This window comes from Melopsittacus undulatus, chromosome 6 (genome assembly GCF_012275295.1).
Source record: "Melopsittacus undulatus isolate bMelUnd1 chromosome 6, bMelUnd1.mat.Z, whole genome shotgun sequence".
NCBI classification, from domain to species: domain Eukaryota; kingdom Metazoa; phylum Chordata; class Aves; order Psittaciformes; family Psittaculidae; genus Melopsittacus; species Melopsittacus undulatus.
Window position 1 is genome coordinate 8667388 of NC_047532.1, and position 23721 is coordinate 8691108.

At 45.8% G+C, this 23721-nt stretch overlaps 1 protein-coding gene across 1 annotated transcript in view; it reads right to left on the reverse strand.

Annotated features, from left to right (window-relative positions):
• TNNI3K (TNNI3 interacting kinase) overlaps positions 1-23721 on the reverse strand; it is a 42618-nt gene that overhangs the window by 4285 nt on the left and 14612 nt on the right. Inside the window, exons 6-21 of the mRNA XM_005151199.2 lie at positions 21716-21814; positions 20194-20332; positions 17825-17969; positions 17633-17737; positions 17045-17139; positions 16261-16410; positions 15231-15317; positions 14102-14158; positions 13012-13104; positions 12826-12883; positions 12515-12709; positions 12048-12152; positions 6255-6307; positions 4776-4828; positions 3131-3263; positions 2457-2566 (exon numbers count right to left, since the gene is read on the reverse strand). Of these exons, the coding sequence (XP_005151256.1) occupies positions 2457-2566; positions 3131-3263; positions 4776-4828; positions 6255-6307; positions 12048-12152; positions 12515-12709; positions 12826-12883; positions 13012-13104; positions 14102-14158; positions 15231-15317; positions 16261-16410; positions 17045-17139; positions 17633-17737; positions 17825-17969; positions 20194-20332; positions 21716-21814 (1677 nt within the window). The remainder of the gene's footprint in view (positions 1-2456; positions 2567-3130; positions 3264-4775; positions 4829-6254; positions 6308-12047; positions 12153-12514; positions 12710-12825; positions 12884-13011; positions 13105-14101; positions 14159-15230; positions 15318-16260; positions 16411-17044; positions 17140-17632; positions 17738-17824; positions 17970-20193; positions 20333-21715; positions 21815-23721) is intronic.

The following is a 23721-nucleotide window of genomic DNA, read 5'->3' on the forward strand; positions in this document are numbered from 1 at the left end:
AGAATAGGAGCAAAACACCTTTAATAAAGCTCATTTTACTAAGTTTTTGCCCACATCTTGCGCAAAGTTCAAGCTGACTGAACCATCAACTGCCTTATAGCTCTATCACACAGCTCTAAGACATTAGCAAGATTAAGTGGTGCTGGAGTGATACTGATGAGTAGCAAAATGCATTAGGATTCTGAAAAGAGTTTCTTTTCATTGGGGCTAAATGATCTGTGGAGATGCTAACAAGATGTAGTGACTGTATCCATTACATTGCACTTGCTTAAGTCAACAATTTATTATGACATCTTATTAATACATTTAAATAGAATGTGAGTTACATGCTTATGAGTATTAGCAGCTACTTTACAGTTATGGAAAACAAACCAACACCCCCTGCCATAACATGAGCTCCTGCAGTGCACAGACAAGAGTGTATCCAAGAAACCAGCAAACACTAATAACAATAAATAAACCAGTGATGAGACAAACCAGCTGTGTCCTGAGCTGCAGGTACATTGGATGGGGCTTGGAGCGCCCTGCTCTAGTGGAAGGTGTCCCTGCCCATGGCAGGGGGTTGAAACTGGATCAGCTTTAAGCTCCCTCATAACCCAAACCAGTCCAAGGTATGATTCTATGACATGATACACATTTAATCCACAGTCCCCACACTGATACATTATGTACATAACCAGTAAGGAATACAGGAAGGGGGCAAAGCTCTCTGTGGTCCATTGGTTGCCTAAAGTCAGATGAACGTCTCTCTTTCCTCATCTTGGTAGATCACTTGAGCATATGCTTTAGCTCACTACACCAGGTAAGAAAGCTCTCATGTACCAGACAAGGGCAGGTTGTCTATGTTTCTATGCTAGGCTAACTAGGCAAGGGACTCCAGCGCCCAAATCCAGGACTCAGTTTCCAGTAGGAAATGCAAAGTCTGAGTATCTGGTTCAGTCTATGAGCTCTAACATGAAATGAGGCCTCCTGTGACACCAGGAAGTGTCACGGGTTCCCAAATCCACTCCCGTTCATCAGGAATAAGGCTTCCCCAGTGTTCGATCAACAGCTGATTAACAACCTGGTGCCAGAACAGCACCAGAACCCAAGCAACCAGTGGAAGATTCCAAACCCAAAGCCTTCCCTGCAGTGTGCTCCCTAGAGCAGTAACCGCTCTGTGGAATGCTGTCTAAGAAAACGGCATTCCCAGGCTTTGGAGGATATCTCTCAGGCAGTTCAGAGCCATGTGCAGGGATGCCTGGGACAGACAAGGATGGTGTGATGGACCATTCAGGGCCCCCTGCCTGGCTGGCACCTAGGACCAGCCCATCTCCATAGTCCTCTGTGTGAGAGATGCTTCATGGAGATTCATCTGGCTGCTTTCTATATTCCATCCCCAGGGAACCCTGTCAAAGCCCAGGAGTTAGGGACAACCTCATCATTCCTGTGCTCTACAAAGGCCAGAGCAGTGATGCACAGGGTCCAAAACCTGCATCACTTTCATGTGCACACACACACAGACCTGTGCAGAACCCAGCCAGGCAGGAGGTAGAGCTGGGATGCAGCACCAGCAAAGTGCTGCCTTTGGGAGATCTGACCCTCACTATGAGGACAGGGATATAAAGGCCTGTTCTGGGTCTTTATATCCTACCTCTACCCTGAATGCTCTCAAGCACCATGAGCTCCTGTTGTGACCATGGTGAGGATGATGAGGTTTTTGCAGTCTTGCTTTCGTTAGTTCATGTTCCCTTCAGTGCAGAAACAGCAGCAGGCTGCAGAAGCCAACACAAACCAATCTTCCTTTAACTTCTGTTTCATAACCTCAGAAGGGAGCACTTGTGTATTGTATTTTATTTTATTAGTGCTGTTGCTACTGAGTTAGTTGGGATAATCAGATCACATTCTCCAGTCATCAACACCACCCTGACTGCAACAGCTCCTGGTTAACTCAGACTCCTGTCCTGCAAGCATTGCTGGGCTCCAAATGACAGGAATTCCAGCCAATGTAACATGTGTCTTGACATTCACAGAACAGTTACTTTCTATCCTAAAGGAGAGACTATGAATTTCAGCACATCTCTGAGTTTGTCTTTAGCAGCATTAACCAGTCCCAGGGGAAAGTTCCCAGCTGGGTAAAAGTACTCATTGTGTTCACTAGTTTAAGCCTTTGGAAATTAAATTCAATATCATATGGGGAAAAACTGAAATAATAGGAAGAGCCATAAAGAGTTCAGATGGATGGAACAGGAGAGGCCCAGGTTAGGATTAGCAGTGCACTCTCACTTCCCTGGGCCATGCAAACCGCATCCCAAACCAACAGCAGTGCTGTGAGAGCCGTGTGGTCACAGAGCGGTGGCCACCAGTGTTCCAGCAAGCACGTCCTGTCACAGCAGGAGCCAGCCTGCTCCCTGCACGGACCTTGCCCCCTCCCCAGCTCGGGGCAGCCAGGGGTGCCTGCCCCCACGAGCACTCACCTCGGGACAGGCGTTCCAGCCCCTCATCAGCAGCGCGGAGATGGGCTTGGGGATGGAGTACCCGATGGGCGGGCGGATGTGGTGGTACGCCATGTCTGCGGCTGCTGCTGCTGCAGGACAGACAGACACTGCGGTCACCAACAGACACTGCGGTCACCAACAGACACCATGGTCACTGACAGACACTGCAGTCACCAACAGACTGTGGTCACTGACAGACACTGTGGTCACCAACAGACACATGGGTCAGCACTCACAGCCAGGGACACACACCATCAGTGGTACCACTTAAACACCCCACCTGTGGGCATGGGGACATGGAGCCACCAGGCTGGGGGCTCAAAGAGGCTACCCAGCCCACACTGTCTGTATAGAGACAGGTAAGGCAGCCAGCATCCCTGGGTGGAAACGTGGTGCTATTAAGCCTGGGCATGGGTGAAGAGAACCTGATTGTGCTTAGACCCAAGAGAAAAAGAAAGAACCCCCCCACAAAAAAAGGCCTTTGGGAGGTGAAATGAGTTAATGTTCATCTCACCTTAAAATAAACTATCTTCATTATTAAGCCAGGGTGATGGGTGTACTCCGGTTGTGGGTGAACTGGTATCAGACCCAGACCTCCTAAAACAACCCCAGTCTAAGAATCACAGAATCACCTAGGTTAGAAATCATCTTACCTGGTTTGAGGTGAGCAAAAGGGATTTCACCTGTTAACAGCTCCCAGAGGCACAAGGCATAGCTGAAAACATCGGCTTTTATGGTGTACCTCGTACACTGGGTGAACACTTCAGGGGCCATCCAGCGTAGGTTCTGTGCATCAGGAAACATCAATAGTATGTGTTACTGTTTACTTCTTCATGTGTGCATCTTTGCCTGTATTTATATGGGGTTTTCCTTTCTTTACTTCCTTGTCTCCATTGCTCCATAAAATAACTGGTAAATTTGCCAGGAAACATTTTTACCCAGCTTGCAAAGTCTGGGCACCACATTACTGCACACCACACAGAACAGCATTAGCATGGCAGCAGTCTCAACCATAAAGCCAGAGTGATCAGGCTTTAAACATGTGAGCAGTGCTGGACTAAAACCAGGACACCCAGTATCAAGGCCTGGAGACCACATTGTAAGGTCTGATAATGCCATGTAGCACCTATCAGCTGCTAGGAGCTGGTAGATGGAGAAACTGGCTCAGCTGCATTGGGCTGGTGCCTTCTCCCTTAGGATCCCTCTGCTTGCTGCAGAAGCCCCATCCTGAGGCTCTCTTACATGTAACCAGCCTCTGACTAGGGTGACAGGTTCAGGGTGCTGTGTTCAGGATGATGGGTTCAGGGTGATGGTTTCAGGGTGACGGGTTCAGGGTGATGGGTTCAGGGTGACGGGTTCAGGATGACGGGTTCAGGATGATGGGTTCAGGGTGACGGGTTCAGGGTGCTGGGTTCAGGGTGACGGGTTCAGGGTGACGGGTTCAAAGTGATGGGTTCAGGGTGACCGGTTCAGGGTGACGGGTTCAGGATGATGGGTTCAGAGTGATGGGTTCAGGGTGACGGGTTCAGGGTGATGGGTTCAGGGTGACGGGTTCAGGATGATGGGTTCAGAGTGATGGGTTCAGGGTGACAGGTTCAGGGTGATGGGCTCAGGGTGATAGGCTCAGGGTGCTGACTCAGGCTCCTCCTCACAGCACAGCCCTTCTCAGTGGGCCCCATCACACCGCAGTGGCACCCAGCTCTGCCGCAGCAGTGCCCACTCCTCACCCAGCCGGTGCCTGTCAGCAGTGGTGGAAAGCTGATTGTCAGCCCTTGGTCTGGCACCACCAGCTGATTTCAGCATCGGTTGTTATGATGATGTAAACTTCGTGACCATGGGGTGATGCATGGAACACATCTGGACTGAAACTCATGAGAACACCCATACTGCCTTGTCAGGCTGACTCTGAGCAATATACTTGTAATGAAGAAAAGAAAAGCAGCATGGACTAACTAATTCCCTGTTAGGAATAGGAATAGCAAGCACTTACCAGCACCCTGTGTATGTGCGTGGCGAAGGTAGATAACAAATGACACTTTACTAAGGGTCTGGGGGGCAATGAAGCTCCAAAGACAACCTAAAACCCATGATTTTCTCTTGCAGATATTCTGTATTCACTTATCTTTGCTATTAAAGAGGTTTAAATGAAAAAAGAAACTACAAAGAAACATTAAGAGAGATAAAACACGATGTGGGCTCATCTTTTCCAGCATAAATTCTTTCTGATGTCATTTGCTCCTGAACTGAGTTTGCCTGTATGTTTTGAACTAATGATGTGGAACAAAGCAAGAAACAAACCCCAGGTTGCTTTGTCATATTGTCTTCATCCAGGGACTGCAAAAATCTGGATTCTGAAACACACAGAACAAGTAAAGTTACTGTCAAGCCAATGCAGACACACAGTGTAGGACACAAAAGCCTTGGTAAGAAGTGGGGGGTTTTATTAAGTAATCATCTGGGGGTTTTGCTCAGGAGAGCTGTGACAGCAGCTTCCCAACCAGGCTGTGTACAGACAATGAGGCTTCTGCAACCTGCGTGCCAGATTCAGCTCTGCCATCAAAGCTCCATCAACATTAGCAGCAGTTGACAGCAGCTGAGGGTCCAGCTCAGTGTCACCTCATGGCTATTTGTGTGGGTCACTATAACTGCACCTAGGCTGACAACAGACTGTCCCTGAGCCCTGCTTTACAATGAAACCCACAGATGCATCTCAATCTCTTGTAGTGTCAGAAAAGCTTCCCACTGGGAAATAAGAGGTCCTGCATGAACACAGTGGAGGTGGTGGCACATGCCCCACATTGTGATGCGTGAATCAGTCCCTGAGCAGCACTTAGGAGCCTTTGCCATATCAGAAGACTGCACTTCAGTGTGCAAGTACATGGATGAGAGCATTGCCAGCATTGGCTCGGATGAGCAGCTCCTCCTTGCCTCAGCAGGGCTGACAGCAGCAGGTGTGGGTCAGCACTGGGTCCATCACAGGCATGGTGATGCTGACACCATTCTCCTCCTGTGTTAAGCAGCTGTTCATGTATCTCTGCTGGTCACATCTGTGGTGACATGCACGGTGGCAATGGCCAAGGCTACAGTTGGGTAGTTCTGAGGAGCTGGGTCAAACCCAGCTGCCTGCACCAGCATTAACACACTCAGTAGTGGCTGACAAACACCAAGACAGTGCACAAAGCACAGGTTCATACAGTGCAGCCTGCTCTGGTTTTGGACACAAAGTTACTGGGGTCTGTGATTGAAAGGATGGGCTGCATTCTGCTCTGGTAACTAGAATGAAAGAAACTGGTCTTGTAGCCAAGTGGCTCAGCGCCAGCAGACCTGCACCATCATTGACTCTTAGAATCAGCCAGGTTGGAAAAGACCCTTGGGATCATCCAGTCCAACCATTCCCCCAGTGCTGCCAAGGCTACCCCTAACCCATGGCACTGACACTGTCCTCAGGTCCTGAGCACTAGCTGAGAGTGAGGAGGGAACATCTCTTACAGGCATTTTCACTCAACTCCCTCTTCTAACCTGCCACTAGAACCTGCTCTAACTGAGCATCATCCCACCAGCACCCGGGCTTCCTGCTCAGGTAAATGGTGGGGTGCTCCACAGACCTGATAGCTTATTTGAGAGGAAAACTGGGGGTATTCTCGTGCCTACAAGCCTCTCGTGTCCTCTCACAGTAACAAAACAAGGAGCAAACTCCTCAGCATTTCCTCAGCCGGCATGTGTTTAGTTAGAGAGAATCTGAGGTTAATTTCTAAATGTTTCATAAAAACTCCTTACCTCCAAAATCAGCAACAACAGCGTGGCCATCCTCATACAGCAGAATGTTGTGGCTGGGGGGAATACAGAAATGGTTAATAGTGTCTTAAAGGTGGTGAAAAATCACAGGTTTTGGTTCCTAGGTGAGCTCATGAGGGGTTCAAATCGCCTGCTTAGGTAGATAAATGTCTATAGACAAACCACTTTGAGGTACATCTCCTATTTGCTGTGATAAAGTACACATGAACTCCAAGGAGGCAAACCTAATAGCTTCATAAATGAGAACGTCAGTTTTGAATCAATACTACAGCAAAAGAATGTCTGTAATTAGCTACAGATCAAGTGTAACAGCTTTATTCAGTGTGTGCACTGATTCCCAGTGATGAAGTGAAAAAGGTGACATTTGAATATAAACAGTGATGGCCTCTAAATAAAGCAACATTCTTTTCTCTTTTAAAGCTTTTCCAAGCCTAAATTCATAGTGGCAATTCCTAATCGATGCCGACAGGAAGAGGGGAACAGATCCCATGCAGGACTATGGTATGTGTTTGGTACAGCTGTACCAGCTCACCTGCATCCGGCTCACGAATCCTTCACATGCGGTTGGCATTTGGAAATGCCACCTGTTGACTTGGAAATTCCTGTTTGGAACAGTATGTGCTGATGGAAAATGAGTTATTGATCAGATACCTGAGAACACAACCACACAGGAACGAGCGGGAGCTCAAGAGCCTCCTGCCCAGATTTATCCAGAAGTTGCACATGCAGAAGTGTTGGAATGATTAGGAAAGTCATTGGGACAGAGATTGCAGAGGCTGCAGAAAATGGGTAATATACAACCAGAGACTAGGCTGGTGTCCCAAGAAAAGAGGAGCCCCAGGGTTCTTGGCAATAAACTCATTTAGCAGAGTGGGTTGGGAATTAAGCCCAGGTATTGCCAGGAATGTTCAAGATGGCAACTTCCGATTTTGTCCTGAATGAAGATGGAATCAGACATTTCATTGTGTGCTGTGCAAAGAAAATGATAGTTTTCCTCGTAAGTAACTGAGTGACCTACCTGAAGTGTTCCCCCTGAGTTCATCCCCTAAGCTGGCCTAAGTTATAATGGCAGTAAATCCTAGGAGCCAACCTTCAGCTGTCCAAAAGCTGCATGTAAAAAGGAGAATTCCCAGGATGAATCTCGGTGACTTTCGTGCCCTGCTGACACCAAACCCAAACGTCACTTCCCTGGCAGCAAACACAGGAGAACGGGAAGCTCCCAGTCCTCCCTGCCAGGTTGATGCGCAGACTGGTCAGTAGAGGGGGAGCGATGCACGGTTTGCAGCATGTCTGCTCCTGGGTTTGCTTTTTGCTTTCCTTGTGGGTCTCTGTAATAAGGATCAATTACACCCTTTGGCGACACTTGTTTTAGCTTAGATGCATCAGTTAATCCTGGAGAGATGATTCAGATTATATTTACTTTGCCAAGAGTATAGAGAGAAAGAGCAGTCACAAGGGAACTGTTGGAGTAGATCATCCCTTCCTTTTGCCAGCTCTGCTATCGTACAAAGCCTTAATCTGAAAATCTAGCTTTCTCCTAATCCCAGTTCCCATTCCATGGCTTTTGCCTGGGCAGTGGCACCTGAAGTTAAAGCCATTGGCAGCAGGCCTTCCCCTTCTGTGGTACTTCTTAACGGACAGGTAAAGAAGCAAGGGACTGAAGCTCTGTTCATCAAAATAACCCAGATTGAATCCAGCCCATCATGTCCTCTCTGGTGTGTTTTGTAAGGGGCTCAGCCTCATCTGCTGGTAGGGTTTGCCATGTGAGATGAAATATTCAGCCAGAGATAAGGTCTGAAGCAGCATTGTGTGTTACTGCTGGATCTCATAGAGAATTTCCTTTGAAGTCAGCCAAAATGAATGGGGAGGTTTTGGACTCGATGACCTTGGAGGTCCCTCCCAGCTTAACTGCTCTGTGATTTTATTAACTGCAGCTCTCTAGTGGCCTCTCTTTAATCTCTCAGCAGCAAGCAGCTCTTCATGCAGCAAACTACATAGGGGGTTGCTAAGGGAGTTCATAGAACCAGAGAATAGTTAGAGTTGGAAAGGACCTTAAGATCATCCAGTTCCAACCCCCCTGCTATGGGCAGGGACACCTCACACTAAACCATATCACCCAAGGCTTCATCCAACCTGGCCTTGAACAACACAAGGGATCACAGAATCCCAGAATCCCAAGGGTTGGAAGGGACCTCAAAAGATCATCTAGTCCAACCCCCCTGCAAGAGCAGGGTAACTGGAACAGGTTGCCCAGGGATGTTGTGGAGTCTCCTACGTTGGAGATATTCAAGGCCTGCCTGGACAAGTTCCTGTGTGATGTACTCTGGGTTACCCTGCTCTTGCTGGGGGGTTGGACTAAATGATCTTTGAGGTCCCTTCCAACCCTCAGGATTCTGGGATTCTGTTTGGAGACCCCCACCAGGGGTCAAATGAAAATGTTAATCCAGGCACGACTGAAGTAGAGAGTCCTGAAGGCTGAACCCTGGGCTGAGCACAGGATCCTACAGAACTGGGGTTCCCTGTAGTCTTGGTTCAGGTTTGAGCTCTGTCAGCAGCGACAGAAATGATCACCGTTTCTCAATGTGCATACTTGTATTGAACCCCAGCTTCAAGTTCACCCTGCTCAGGGGTAGTACAGACTCTGAATACACCCAACTTGGCAATACACAGTCTAGTCCTGGCTTGGCAGTTTTTGTGGAGAAGCCAAGAAGTCAATAATAGACCCTTCCTGTGCACAGACCCTTTCTATACCCTAACCAATGCTGAATGCTTCTCTTGGTGCTGAGTGTATGGACATAGCTGACAGCAGGTGTGACCTCTGGAAGGGTTCGTCAGTCTGGTCCCACCACTGAACACTACGGCTGCTGATTTTACTTATATAAAGGAAAAAATATAACCCGCAGAAATAAGGCTTGGGAGGTGCAGCTCCAAAACACAATTGTTGCCTCAATGGCACTTGGAGATCTGAAAGCTACAGATGAGAAAGGGACTTGTAAGCCTCTGTTTTGAGAAATGCAGCAAGAAAAGCCTGAGCTGAGCTGACAGAAGGTTAATGGTGAGTTCAGCAGAATCAGAAATTAATTGTCTTGTGCTAAAGCCACACGCAGTTTGTGATGGTGGGACCGAGCCGAGCTGTCTTCAGGAAACTATGGAAGGACAGTGGGAGGAAAGAAAGAGGAGTGTGTGATCATCCGGCTGCCACAGGCACACACAGTGCTGCGGGCCTCGCATAGAATCATAGAATAGCTCCATCCCAGGGCAAGAGCCCACAGAGCCCATTGGCTGCGTGTCCCTTTCCCAGGGAACAGGCCACTGAAAGATCCTTCTGCCTTTAGCATGCTGTGGGTCTAATGAAAGGCAACTGCTATTTTAAGGTTTCACAAGGGGGTTTATAACAAAGAGGAGTTGCAGACACCATCCCCATTACCGACAGGCTTCTATCCTTGCTTTCATCTTCCTCACTAAGCCGGCTCTCAGGAGCTTTTGCAGACAGTAGGAGCCATCAAATGAAGGTGAGTCACTCAAAGGCTTGGCCCAACCATGTTCAGCTGCTGTGGCTTAAATTAAATAGCTACTAAAATGGTCTCTTTTTTATTAAAGTGCTATAATCATTGTGGCTACAGCCCTCATTGCAGTGTTAGTAGTAATAAGCTGATATGTGTCACAGTTGCTGATAGCTGTCAGAACTGGAAAGCAAAAGAAAACTCCCAATTATTCTCCAAATGGAAGGATAACCCCTTTTTCAGGGCAGAGACATGAAAGGTCCATTTTCTCTCAGTTCTTTCAAGCCATATTGCAGATTTATTGAATGCATTATGTGCATTGCATTGGATTTCAGAACTCACAAAGAAAGATGGTTACAAGCTATGTGAAACTTAAGGTACAAAATGTGAGGCTCCTGTGAATCCACTGGCAAAACTTAACACAGAGTTTCCCTCTTGGTGTTTCTCTTCAATTGTCCTGAAGGTTTTCATCCTGTTATAGTGCCTTGGCTGACTGGGACTCACGCTGCAAACACGACTTCTGCTCTCACACTGGAAACCTTCAACAGTTAAGCTACTCCCAGCACCACTGATCACATCAGCACACTGATGTCCCTACAGCAAATTATCTTGTGACCCTGTAAGTAAGGTCTGGTAAAAGTTCTGTGAGGCAATGATGCACTTGTCGGCTCTCTGGGGAGAGAATGTTTTGCCTTTTCTTTCGTGAAAACATGATTTAAACCCTTGAGAGCAGAACTATTCTCCTAACAGCCGGCAGTGACAAGGCACATCTGGGTCTTTGCTGTCCTAAACCAGTTGCACAGGCTGTAGCACTCAGACGTGGGCTCTTGTCTTGCATCACAACTGAGGCAGAAACTACAGCTTCAAATAAAGCATCTCCCCTCCTCTGAGCCTCACTGTTTGGTGCCCTGAAAGGGAGCTGTGAAGGGATGGAGGTGTATGGGGACACATAGGGAGAAGTGGCGGATGCATGATGTCAGGGGGAGGAGGAGGAGGAGAGAACCTTGACTGTAAGAGGAGCACATCAGCAATATCCTCCTTACCCCCTGTTGATCACAGCCATACACAGGGCCTGCAGCGCTACGCTGGATGCAACCATTCCTCTACTTGTGGCAGTTTCAATGTGAGCTGATGGATGCTCCTGGACATTGGAGCAGGCAAACACAGCAAAGTGTGCTAATATCTGTAGTCAGAGTGTAAAGCAGAATTCGTGTCACTATTACTAATGTGGGGCACATAAATCCCAGACTAGGGCTTGTAGGCTGCATTTTTCAGCCTAAAATAAAGAAAGGCAGCATTTCTTTTGCACCAGTGCTGTGATTTGCTTCCTCAGCCTGCAGGGGCATGTTTTTCTTTCGTAGCCACAGTGGAGTTCTTTCATTTAAAGAATCTCTTCAAGAGCAGGTATTCCTTCCTGCAGTGCCTTTCAAACCCAGAGATCTTGGGCACTGAGGAGAATTCAAGATTTCATTGCACACATACCTGGCTCTCTGGTTTGTCACTGGGCACTCCCTCCGCTCTCTGAGGGCCGTGCTGTCACGCTCGCAGTGCCAGCAACATGCTAGAAAACTGCTGCTGCCTCATATTCCCTCAGAATTCCATGCCAGAACTGGGATAAGGCCAGCAGCCACTTGAATTCCTAGCTCAGCAAAGGAGAAAAACAGCTCTACAAAGGGTGATAGGGACAGGCCAAGGGGAATGGCTTTAACCTGACAGAGGGGAGACTGAGATGAGCTCTTAGGCAGAAGCTCTTCCCTGTGAGGGTGCTGAGGTGCTGGCACAGGGTGCCCAGAGAAGGGATCTATTGAAGATGTGTTTGGTCACTGCAGGGGGTTGGATTAGATGAGCTTTGAACGTCCCTTCCAGCCAAAACTATTTTCTGGTTTTATGAAGACAGGTGAAATGAATTCATGTTTAGGAGTCAAAGACTCATACTGGAGAAATACCCTCAGCAGCAGGGAGCGTGGAAAAGCCATCCCACAGGAGCCCTCATGCAGGTGGGGTGTAAGTGTTCAGACAAGCTACCGGTCAGGGAAACGACTATACACAGAAAGCTGACTGCTGCTCAGTCCCCTACAGTGTACTAAAGCCTCCAGTGGATGTGGGAGCCTTGTGTTGCAGCTCCCAGCCCACCTGGTGCAAGCAGACCTTCCTCCAAGCTCCATCAGTGTTACTGAGGTACCACTTAGGTGGTACCAGGGTAGGCTGCAGAGTATTGCTGCTGCTGGAGGCTTCGCAATCCCAGAATGGTTGGGGTCAAGAAAACACTTACCTGTTCAGATCACGGTGTATGATGGGTTGTGTGAGGTTGTGGAGGTACTCCATGCCTTTGGCAACATCTACAGCAATGATTAACTTAGACTGCAGATCCAGAGTTCTGTATGTCAAAAAAAAAAAAACAACCCAAACCAAAGAAATTACTCAAAATGAATAAACAGACATAAATTACCTCTAAATTATTCTTATCTGTACATCTTGGAACCTTTATGATTGCTTTAAATACAAAATAATGTCATATAAGCCATGGAATGTAAGTCCAGATAATGTGAAATAATGATAATGATTTTGTGATGACTTATTAATTTCTCTTGTACATCCAGTTATCTGCATCACAGCTAACATTTTTTCTCGTGTGTTCCTTCCCCTGTTGCTTTGTCCTGAAACAAACATTTACATGGGCACTGGTTTACCAGCCACCCCGATCTGTACCACCAGCCCCAGCAGGGATGGAGCAGATACCTCTTTTGTTCATGGAGCAGGGAGAAGAGCGATCCCCCTGAGATGTACTGAGTGACAATAGCGAACTGGCTGGGGTCGTCCAGGCAGGCTCCCACAAACTGGATGACACACGGGTGGTTCAGGCGGCAGAGGATGGAAACTTCACGACAGAACATGTCCACGTCTGATTTGGAGCAGTACGTGTTGGCTCGGTAGCTGCGAGTTCACACAAGGGACATGGTAAGGCAGAACCAGCACAGAGCAGGGGGTGATGAGTCAATGCTTCCAGGTGGGTCACTGCCCAGCCAGGTGGAGAACTCTGATGAACTCACCGCTTGATTGCCACGATTTTGTTTCTGCATCGTCCCTTGTACACTTTTCCAAAAGAACCTAAAATGGTTTTAAATAAATAAGCACAAAGTTATTGATCATGAGCACCAGGCGTTTTAAACGGGAGCATCAGGCTCCTCAAATGGGTGCATCAGGCATTACAAATGGGTGCATGCTTCCTTGGGTACCTGAGCCGATGATCTCATGGAACTCTAGGTCGGAGAGCTGCAGGTGGAAGTGTGATGGCAAACCAGCACGGAGCAGGAGGACGTCTGCCTTCTCTGCAAAGGAAAACCCTTTTCTGTTGCACAGTGCGGGTCATGGGGAAGGGCAGAACATGAGGATTTACCCTCACACACCCCTGTGTTGTGGAAGCTGGCTTTCCTCCCTTAAATCCTGTTCCCTTTTCTTTTAGTAACCACAGCAAAACCAGTAGCAGACCAATGCAATACCTCAGCTGTTTGGGGCTTTCTTGGCTTTCAGTCCTTACCCCTGATGATCACTATCCCAGGGCATATTCTGCCTTCTCATCTGATGGTTATATAAAACTCTTTAGGTGCAGACTTAGCTCCTGTTTTCCTGTAGAAGCTCACCACTAATGCAGCGGATGCAATTCCAGATCTGACCAGCTCTTTATTGTCAGGGGAATCTAAATTTTGCAGCTTCATTTTGTTAGCAAACAGCTGCACCTTGTTGATCTTTTTAGTCTATTATATAACGTTTATCAGAACATTTCTAAATGGAATATTTCAGTGCCGCTGTGTGCAGGATATCAGGATCTCATTATACCTGCAGTGCATATTTGAAGTGGAAAAATGAAAACTCCACAAAAAATGAAATATTTTAAGGTTCATCTGAACGTTTTATCTATTTGTGGTCCAGGTTAACACCAATTATTTTGGGATAAAATTTTCCTTGTAAAGATAATCCAGGCATTTTACAGTGGATTTCAATGTGATATTTCATAGATGTGTGTGTATTGGTTTGGTGCTAAATTACAATCACATCCTTTTCTCCTAAGAAATAAAAATAAATGTATTGTTTAAAGGAAATGAAAATAAGATGAATACAGGAACTATTGTGATGTTGAGCAACAAAGAGGAGTATATCATTTCCTACAGTTACCCTGGGAAATACCACTGCTGCTCATGCCCATCATTACATTTCTGAACAATTAAAATCCCAGGAGTAATGAATCTTATGCAGTGTGTGTAAGCTGACAAACGTCCTGGGTAAAAAGACCATAAAAGTTCAAGTTTTCCATTGCCATTAAAATACCTTTTGTCATGCTTTTAATCTTCCCTAGAGGGGATGGAACTGACACATAGGAACCATCTGAAACAGAAGAACAGGATGAGTTTTGTGGAGCTCAAAGACAGCAGAAGCATCTGTACTGATAAATTAATGAGGCAGCGATTGCGCAAAGAATGAACAATAAAGGGGTGGACACTGACATAAGCACACTGACACATATGGCTGTGTGCTGGCTTGGGCTGGGCTGGAGTTAATCTTCACAGTAGCTGCTGTGAGGCTGGTTTGGGTTTGTGCTGGGAACAGAACACTCTGCAGTGGTTTATTTATCTGACTCCTTGCTTCAGCATTCTTCTCAGCACTTGTCATTCAGCTGCCAATACAAATGAGCATTTTTGTAGCAAAAAGGGTGATTAATTCTTCCCAAGAGGGAATTAGATAGCCAGATAGGTACTAAAAATCACAAAGGGAATTGAGCATAGAAATATACCGAGTGTCAGCAATCAGAAACATCAGAGCTAAGCACCACAAGGAGAATGGCTAGACAAGGTATTAGGATGGGAAAAGGCAGGAGTAATGATTACAGGGGATTGATCTTCATCTCACAGCTTTAGCTTTTTTTTCTAGTGAGTGATAGGAAGTGACAACTCTATTTTGAGATAAAGGAAGACTTTTGACATATATACAGTACCTGGGCAATGGTGATTCTCGTGACACTGATTTTATAGTGAGATAAATACATATATCTTATAGAGAGAGAGCTGGGCCTGGAGAAGAGATGACTGACAGAGATCTCACAAATGCATACAGGGATGGGTGTCAAAAGGATGAGGCCACTCTTTTCAGTGATGCCCGGCAACAGGCACAAACTGAGACACAGGAAGTTCCATTGGAACAGGAGGAAAAGCTTCCTTATTTTGGGAGTGGCAAGAGCACTGGGATGGGCTGCCCAGAGAGGCTGAGGAGCCCCCTTCTCTGGAGATAAACCCGCTTGATGTGATGCTCTACAACCTTCTCCAAGTGAGCTTTAGCAGGGGGTTGGAGTGGATGATCTCCCGTGGTCCCTCCCAGCCCCAACCACTCTGTGTTCTGTGACTCCAGTGATCATTGGATCAGACCCTTCAGTTAGAGAATAAAGTGATTTCTCAGACCATACCTCCACCAGGTTGTGAGTATTCATTGCAGGGGGATTCATCTTGAGGTCTCTTGTAATGCTTCAGAAGGGTCACAATGGCATCATGACCTGAGGAAGGAAGAGGAGTCTAAAGATGGGCAGGCAAACTCAACAGTCTTCTTTTTTTGATTTATACAAAATCAAGGGATTTCTAAAAAATTGCACAATGTGTCCATAAAACATGCAGACACAGGTACAGCCACACTCATGGGAGCCATCCTGTGATCCTTAACTACGGAAATACAAGGAAATACCTGCCAAGAAAAACAAAGGTCTTCTTGTCGTGAGTTCACCTGATCCTAAAATGTGAAGTATGGCAATAGAACAAACCCTGCTACAGAAAGCCTACAGTGGAAACTGGCAATGCTCTTCAATAGGCCTTACAAGGAGACCAGTGCCTGAAAATACTTCAGTTTTGGTGTCCTAAACTGGACTAAATATTTTGCCAGTATCAGGTTTTTGAAAGGCTTTTGAAATCCACAGTTCTTTATCAGCCATTCTCGCAAGAAACAGTGCTGCTCTTGGAGGACGGGCAGCATCCTGAAGTCATGGAGTCAAAAACAGGACAGAAAACTGGTCCACGTAGGACAGTACAACAGGAACCATGGCAACAGCCTTGCTGTGACCCATACCTGCAAGAATTTCAGATAACTGGCTCTGTTCCACTCCTTGCAATGCCTCCTTCAGGAACAAAACTAGAACTTGTGTGCAGACTGAGGGAGAAACAGCCTCTCCTGACCAGGCTGCCTGTTTTCTATTCTAGCAGCACAGACACACTCTGTCCTTGAGGTTGTGCTGAATCAGACTAATGCTTAAGAGAGGGTCTGATAAGATAAATCAAAGGCCTGGGTTTTATAACCCTTCATGCCAGGCACCAGGAAGCAGATGGTGAGAGCTCTTATTCTACAGGGACTGAGGGGTTATTCTGTAGTATTCCTTCCTTCCTCTGCTGTTCCCTCTTCCTTGTGCTCTTCCTATGGATTTTGTAGCAGAAACAAGAAAGCCAAAATACCTTTCTCATAGGCCCACATTAAACAGGTCTGCTCATCCTTTTCTCCACTGGACCTGCTGGGATCACAAGCTACCAGGTTCATATCAGCTCCATTATCCAGTAAAAACTGTACCAGCCGAATGTGGCCATGGTAGCAAGCACAATGTAGTCCTAGAATATCAGAGAAGCGTGGTAAGCGCAGCTGCCGGAACATCCAAACAGGACTTGCAGCAACAAGTATAAAGCATGAATTGATTTCCTATGTAAAGGAATACATTATCAAACAAGTATCTGAGGCCCTAGGTGAAAATGGAACAGAAACATTGCAGGAACCCCTCTGCTGCCTGCACACAAGATGTCAGCATTTACTCTCCCACCTGCAAATCATACTGAATAGCTTTGTGCTTGAGGAGAAGCAAGCAGAAACAAAGGTGGGTCTTTTGCTGTTGCCTGTGGCAGGGGATGGAGGTGTGAAGCCCTTCAGACACCAGAATCCTTCATGCCTGGTCCCTAGCAGAATTGTACTTGGGCCCAGTTCCTGAATCTACTTAGAAGCCCCGCTATGGGAGCATCAGTTTACGTCGGGTTTGTTACTCATATACAAGCTAATGAGCCTAGCACATTCTCACTGAACTTTTATCACTGCTTTGCATGCCTATAAATATATTCCAAAAAAGCTGAAGGGTAACTGAGTGCTGACTATGGAATTACTGTGGAGGTTACCCTGGAAATCCTCACTTTGTGTGGCTTCCTGATTGTTTGATGCTGGAACATACCCTCCTACCCATAATGATGGTGATGTTACCTGTGTGCCCATCTCTTCCCTGGTGGTTGATGCTTACAACGTTCTGGTCCAGAAGAAATTTTACAAGTTCTATGTTCTTCCCATAGGTGCAAGCACTGTAAAAGAAAGGGAAATGTGAATGCTGTAGTCCATAAAAGGACAAACACCTCAGCTAACCCAATATTAACAAATCATTACACAGAAATAAAACTGTAGAAACAGAATAAAGGACCTTTAGTACTGCATGGTTCACCCACCAAAGTACATTCATTCCATTGTTTCGGGGACATCCTAGTTATTCTATAGATTCATTTTGCACGGTTATACAAAGTCTGTTTTGCAAAGTGCCTCTTACATGACACTTTACAAACTTAGAGCATCACAGTCAAACTGTTCAACCACCTCGTTTCTCATTCAGGGCTCCTGGACTACCTGGTTCTACCTTCATGTGCTCTCCTGTATCTCCAGGTGTAATCTTAGCATCCACACCATGCACACTGCTTGCTTTGTTCCTCACCTGGCTGCTGGTGAGACAGCTGTAACTCTGGGTGCTTTTCCATATGCACGGGTAGGTGTAATGCTGCTGGTAATGGCATTGAAACACCTCACCTGTGAAAAGCCGTTTCACTGAATATGTTTTCCTTAGTGAGACTTTCTGTTCCCGAGAGCTGGATCATTTCCTTCACAACCTCGAACTTCCCATTGTAGCAGGCACTGGAGGTGAAGTAAAGAGCAGTTAACACCACCAGTTTTCCCATCAGTCTGACTCCCCAGTGGTGAACCAGGTAACCCAGAGCTCACAGGTGTAAAGGGGTGTCTCCATAGATGTTCACCACATGGGGCTGAACTTCAAAGCTGCTCTGCAGTAGGAACTTCACAATTTCATGGTGTCCAAATCGACAACAGAAGTGCAGAGGGACATGGTCTTCATTGTCCTGTGCATTCACTGCCGTTGGACCCAGAAAGAGAACAAAGGAAGCATTTTATACTTAACATAGCTTGTTTGGAGCATTTAGTAATGCTTTAGGTGTTGTGCCTAGATGTACCTATATGTTTTGAAGCCTTCTGCTAAAATATTTATGGTCCTACTTCTTTAAAATGGATATTTCAATGAGCTTTCATGTATCAAACCCACATTACTCGATGCCATCTGTAGTAGTCTGTCAGGATGGTTTTCTGGACTTGGGGTGTAATTGCTTTCTTCCAGTAGCAGATGGATTGAATGTTTTGATGTAGCTTTCCATGAATGATTCACAAGTTATAAGTGGCCCTTAGAAAGAGTAGTTGTAAAGCAGAAGTAAGATACATAGCTACTATGTGTAAGAAAGCAATTCACTGAGTTACTCCAAATGCATGGAACAATAGTTATTGATTACAAATACTATTAAGAAACATAATTTGTTGTTGCTCATAAGAAAGGAGAAACCAGTTGGTTTTAAGATTTATGTTAGCTTCCTTGAGCAGCAGGATGAAGGCTTCTCAATGTAGTCATACAGTGACAAAACAAACAAAACTGAAGGAAATGCAAGAAGGATGTGTTTTTCACAGTCACTGTTAAAACACAAATACCTAAAAGGCAAGAAAGGAAGAGGAGAATTCATTCAAATGTCCAGATTTCCAGTGTTCACTGGTGTCCATTGACAGATGATGCCAAAGGTGAATGCTCTTTCAGGCCAAAGAAGAAAACAAAAAGGAATTCCTTTAACTTGCATTAAGCTTGCAGCCCCCATTTCATTAACTGCTTCCATCACCCTTCCTTGCAGTTGTATTTTAAAGGGAGTAAAAAAAAGTAAACGGTTTTATTTCTCTATTCTAAAATAACTCTTCACTTTATAGATTCATGTGACATGCTAGCCTTTGAGTTTTATTATGCTGCAGAACCAGACACAGATTCATTCTGAGGTGCAATAAATAAGAGGGGAATAAATGTCAGAGTTTTATAGTAATAAATGTCAGTGTGTTGGAATATGTACCCACGGGATGGCCTGAAGGACATCAGAGGTCCCAGGGCCATGAGCTTCTTCAACACAGTGAGGTGTGGGGGGTAGCAGGGAAGGGAACATGAATCTTCCCTGTTTATGCAGTTGGAAATGATGTCAAATACTTGCAGCCATTTCCTCTTCCTCTGGAAGGACACACAGCTCAGTGTGGGATGATGGGTTGGTTTAATTGAGAGCTTTCTGATTTCTGTATGAATCACAGCACAGAGTGGAATGTTTCCAAGGCTGGAAAATGGGCACTGCAGGTCTGGTTTAAACAACTGAGGGAAACTTGCCATGACCCAGCAAGTGGGAACTGGTTAAGACTGGGACACAGACGGAACGTGGTGGACTCTCAACACCGGTCTCTGGCTTTAGATTTAAAATTGTCTGCATCTGCCAGGGGTGACAGTGGTTTTCAAAGCCACTTGAGAGAGGAGGAAGAGCAAGTCCAGGCAGCTCAGAGCTCCTGTGAGAGCAGATTTCATTAAGAGACTATAGGAATTACACAGACAAAGAACATATTTTATATCACGTGATCCCTGGAAGAAACCTCCAGGACCAGCAGTTTGAAGAATAATAAAAAGTAGCAGTTGGCTCATGTGAAGCAAAGGAAGTGTTTGTTTCCTGGCCACCAGCTGGTTCTCTGAGTTCACAGTCTGCTTCTTCACTACCGCATCGGGCTACAAACCAGCCTGAGAAGCACGATAAAGCATATGCAGAGAAGATGCCATTTTCAGTGGGATTGTTTGTGAACCATTTCAGTTCCTCATCTGAACTGTTGTCTATCCTTTGCTGTATAATTCTGACCTGAAATTCTCCATCTGCACCTCCCCACTGGGATTTCACCACGCGTTTGTGTCATGCTGTTCGCAAGCACACACCGCACGGCTGCGGGTCCTCTGCCTGGATGAGGATCTCAGGAGTAGCTACCTCTGCATATTAATCTTTACTTTGTTTTCTCCTGCTGTTTTTCACCTCTAAGTTACTCATGGAAACAGAACGCACGTGAGATGACAAACCAACAAGTGAAGAGAACTCCCCAACTCCTATCTGTATGTTTTAGCTGCCCTAAGGAGATACACAAACACACACAGAGTACGTGTCAGGAAGGTAAATCCAGGCTATGAGGCCTGACTCTGTCTGTAAAATACACTGCTCGAGTTGGTTTTTCAAAACATCCTTTCTTACCATCAGCTTTGCTCCCCTCTTCCACCAAGAGTTTTGTAATGTTGAGAAAGCCTTTGGCAGAAGCCAGATGGAGAGGTCTGTCTCCAACTTCACCGCTCGCGTTCACATCAGCTCCAAACTTCAGTAAGAGGTGGGTTACCTGAATATGTCATTAAATTATCACATGAAAATAAAGCTGTTGGCAAAATCAGACAGAATATCACACTGGGCAGTACTATATGTGGGCATCTCTTTAAAGCTAAATCAGGTGAGATTCAGTAGAAAACTTATTTTTGAGTTATATATCTATAAAAATATTTAAATTCTCAATAGCAGGTAGTCATTCACTCTCTAAAAGGTTTTGTATGGCAAAAGGCTCAACACAAGACACATGTATTTGTTTAACTGACCAGTCAGCAAAATAGAGCAAATGCCCTCAAAATCTTCAAATGCCAGAGCCTTTGCTTCCTTCCTGATTGAAGCCTCTCCTCATGAGAGCACCATAGGAGTTTTCAGCACAATTTCACAAGGCCATTACTATTTGGTTGGAAGTGACTCATGGCAAATAAACACAATCCTCTCTCAAGCCAGCATGCCAGGAGTTCCTTAATGTGACTGGGTGATGAGGTGCATGTATAGGGAAAGCAGCACCTTGGGAACACACTCCTGGTTTGCCCCTTTGCTGCCCCCAGCCATGGATACGGAACATCTTCACTCATCTGCATCTGAGTTCTGTGCCTTCAAAAGCTTTTCCTGCAACACCTCCTCGGTGCACTCAAAGTAACGTGCCCTGGAATGAAGAATGCATTCTGCCTACAGGTCATCCTTTGAAACTTGAACAGACCCCAGAATCCATGCTTTTAGCCAAAAAAGGGTGTGGGGAATGACGTGCGTAACCCAAGATAGATCCGTTGTCACATTTCCCACAACAGGGCTATTGAGGGCAAAGGGCTGGACTGCTACATTAACTGCATGTCAACTACACACTATTGAAAGAAAGAGAATTAGGAGGGTCAGTGCCAGCTTTGGTCAGAACTTCAGCTTATGTTTCAGCAAGTCCATGATCTGTGTGAAGGAAGCAAGCACAATTGGACTTGTCACATGCATGGACCCTATGCAAACCCTGACTTGTCACATGCATGGACCCTATGCAAACCCTGCTCTCTACATCCTTTTTTCTGTTAGCAAAAAGTGGCCACAAGCTAGTTTGTGTGTTCCAGGGAAAACCAATGGAATTGCCATGTAATTATTATTCCCTGAAGAGATTTAAGAATATCTACTCACATTTGTTATGCAAGCTCTGAAATGTGGGATGAAAAAACATCACATGGATCATATTTCTGCATCCACGCTTGTTCACAGGTTACCAAACCTATTTTTGCTGGTGTCTAGCAGTGAGTGTGGAAATTTCCTGTTGATATTCAGACTGTTGGAACAGCTAGAGATTGACTTCAAAAGTGTAACTTCTGTAAATGAGGCCATTTGTGGTAGGATCCTCTGGAATGTAAAGCAAAATGAACACCAAACCTATAGCTTTAGTTACCTGTTCGTGGCCATAATATGCAGCAATATGCAGCGGGGTGAAAAAAACTGCATCCTGGACATTCACATAAGCTCCATGCTGTAAAAGAATATCAACAGCCTGGAAAGAAACAAGCAGAAAATTCCAGTTGGAAGCACTGTACACACATGGGCCCCTCCTAAAACAAGATTTCCAAACCTTACAACACCAGCTTAACAGGCTCAACCAGCAAGTCATGAAGGTGAAGAACTGCATCCAACATGCAGAAGTGATTGACTTACAGTACTCACACTGAACACTGAATGTCACTGATGCTTTATAAATAAGCCTGAAAATCTGCTTGCCAGTGAAAAGCCTGAGTTATGAAGTAAGAGGCACAGAAATGAATGTCTGGATTTTCTGAGAATAACCTTTAATTTTCTTTTAGCCATTATGAACAGAGAGCAGTAAACAAATCAGGTTTTAGAAGTAGAAAAAAGAACCAAAATGAAAGATCCTTTGGAATGTAAATGTGTGAAGGTAAATCCTCACACACTATTCCCTTGGTGGGTAACGGTTTCTTTGTATTTTAGATGATAACAGCCCTTTGGCTTCAATAAATAACTCAAAGTATTTGCTTTCTAATTTTCACTTTCTGGTTCTTTCAGGAGGCTGCTGCTTACCCAGGCAGGGATGGGTTGTCAGAACTGGCTTCCTGAGTAATTGTCAGGATAGAAGTCAAAGTAGAACTGCTGTGGATTATGCACTGGAGCGAAGGAGTGCTGAGCTTTGTGAAGCACTAGGGACTCTTTAGGCACATAGAGGCTTGTACCACAGACTGCCCCAGTACTTCTACATGTGATGAATGTTATTTTTGTGTCTAATGATGGTGAAAGATGCTGGCCCATGAATCAAAGAAGACATGGCCACCTTCCAAGCTGCATTACCGATACCTGCCCTCCCTGCTGACACCTCCTCTGAGGATGCCTGTGGTTAACGCTCGTGGTGATGATGCCAATTTCTGACAACTGCTGCCTAAGCTGAAGCCACCAAATCATTTCAACATGCAAGAGCAGGGCCAACCATTCCCATCCAAACCCTTCTCCAGCGCTCAGAGAACAAAAACCTGTTACCAAGCAACATCAGTGCACAGGGATTAGTTCTTTACACAATTTAAATTGAAATAATTTCTTTCCAGGTGACTGCCTGAATACACTTTCTGTGTAATGTCCCTTCTCTGGCACAGTCAGACGTGGCCGTTTCCCATCAGTTTAACCATTCCCCATGGTCCCCGCTGTAAGCCTCCATTTGAGCAGCACTGCAGGGCCAGTTCTGTCTCTTCAGAGCGCAGGGGCTTCAACAGGTCCTGCACGTTGCTGGAGGCACATGGATGTTGCAAGGACTAAGCCATCAATTTGAGACAGGCAGGAGGATGTGACGATTGCTGTGGTACTATGAAATTTTCTTCAGCACCTCTCTGAATACAAATAATGGGCAATGTTGCCATTCTACATCCAGTATTATTTTCCCAAAGCTAGAAGTATCCTGGGAGCATATTGGGCACTACCAACCATACATACATATTCCTGATCAAAGCAAGGACCAGTTTCAAAGACCAGGTTTCTCAGGGCCTTGTCCAGTTGAACTTTCAGGATTTCCAAGGATGGAGGTCCTGCATCCTCTAGGGAAAGCTTTCAGTGCTGCGCTACCCTCATTCTGACCTTTCCAGCCTCTTTCTACAGAGTCAGAATTTCCCTTGCTATGGAGCTCGGAAAAGAGTTTGACTCCATTACTAGAATCTTATGAATGATCCATGGAGATGCTTAGGGAAGCTGCTTATCCTTCTACCAGCTGAGGAGCAGCTCAGCAGCAGCCTCTGCACATGCACTCACTGGAGGAGTGTTAATGTGCTCAGAGGGTAAATAAGGACCATGCTCAGTCACTGGTTAATGTACTGGACTTCATCCATGCATCCCACATTCAGACAACTTTCAGTACACGAGTGGCACGTGGACCAGAGGTGGAGAACACAGAGCCAGTTCCTCTGT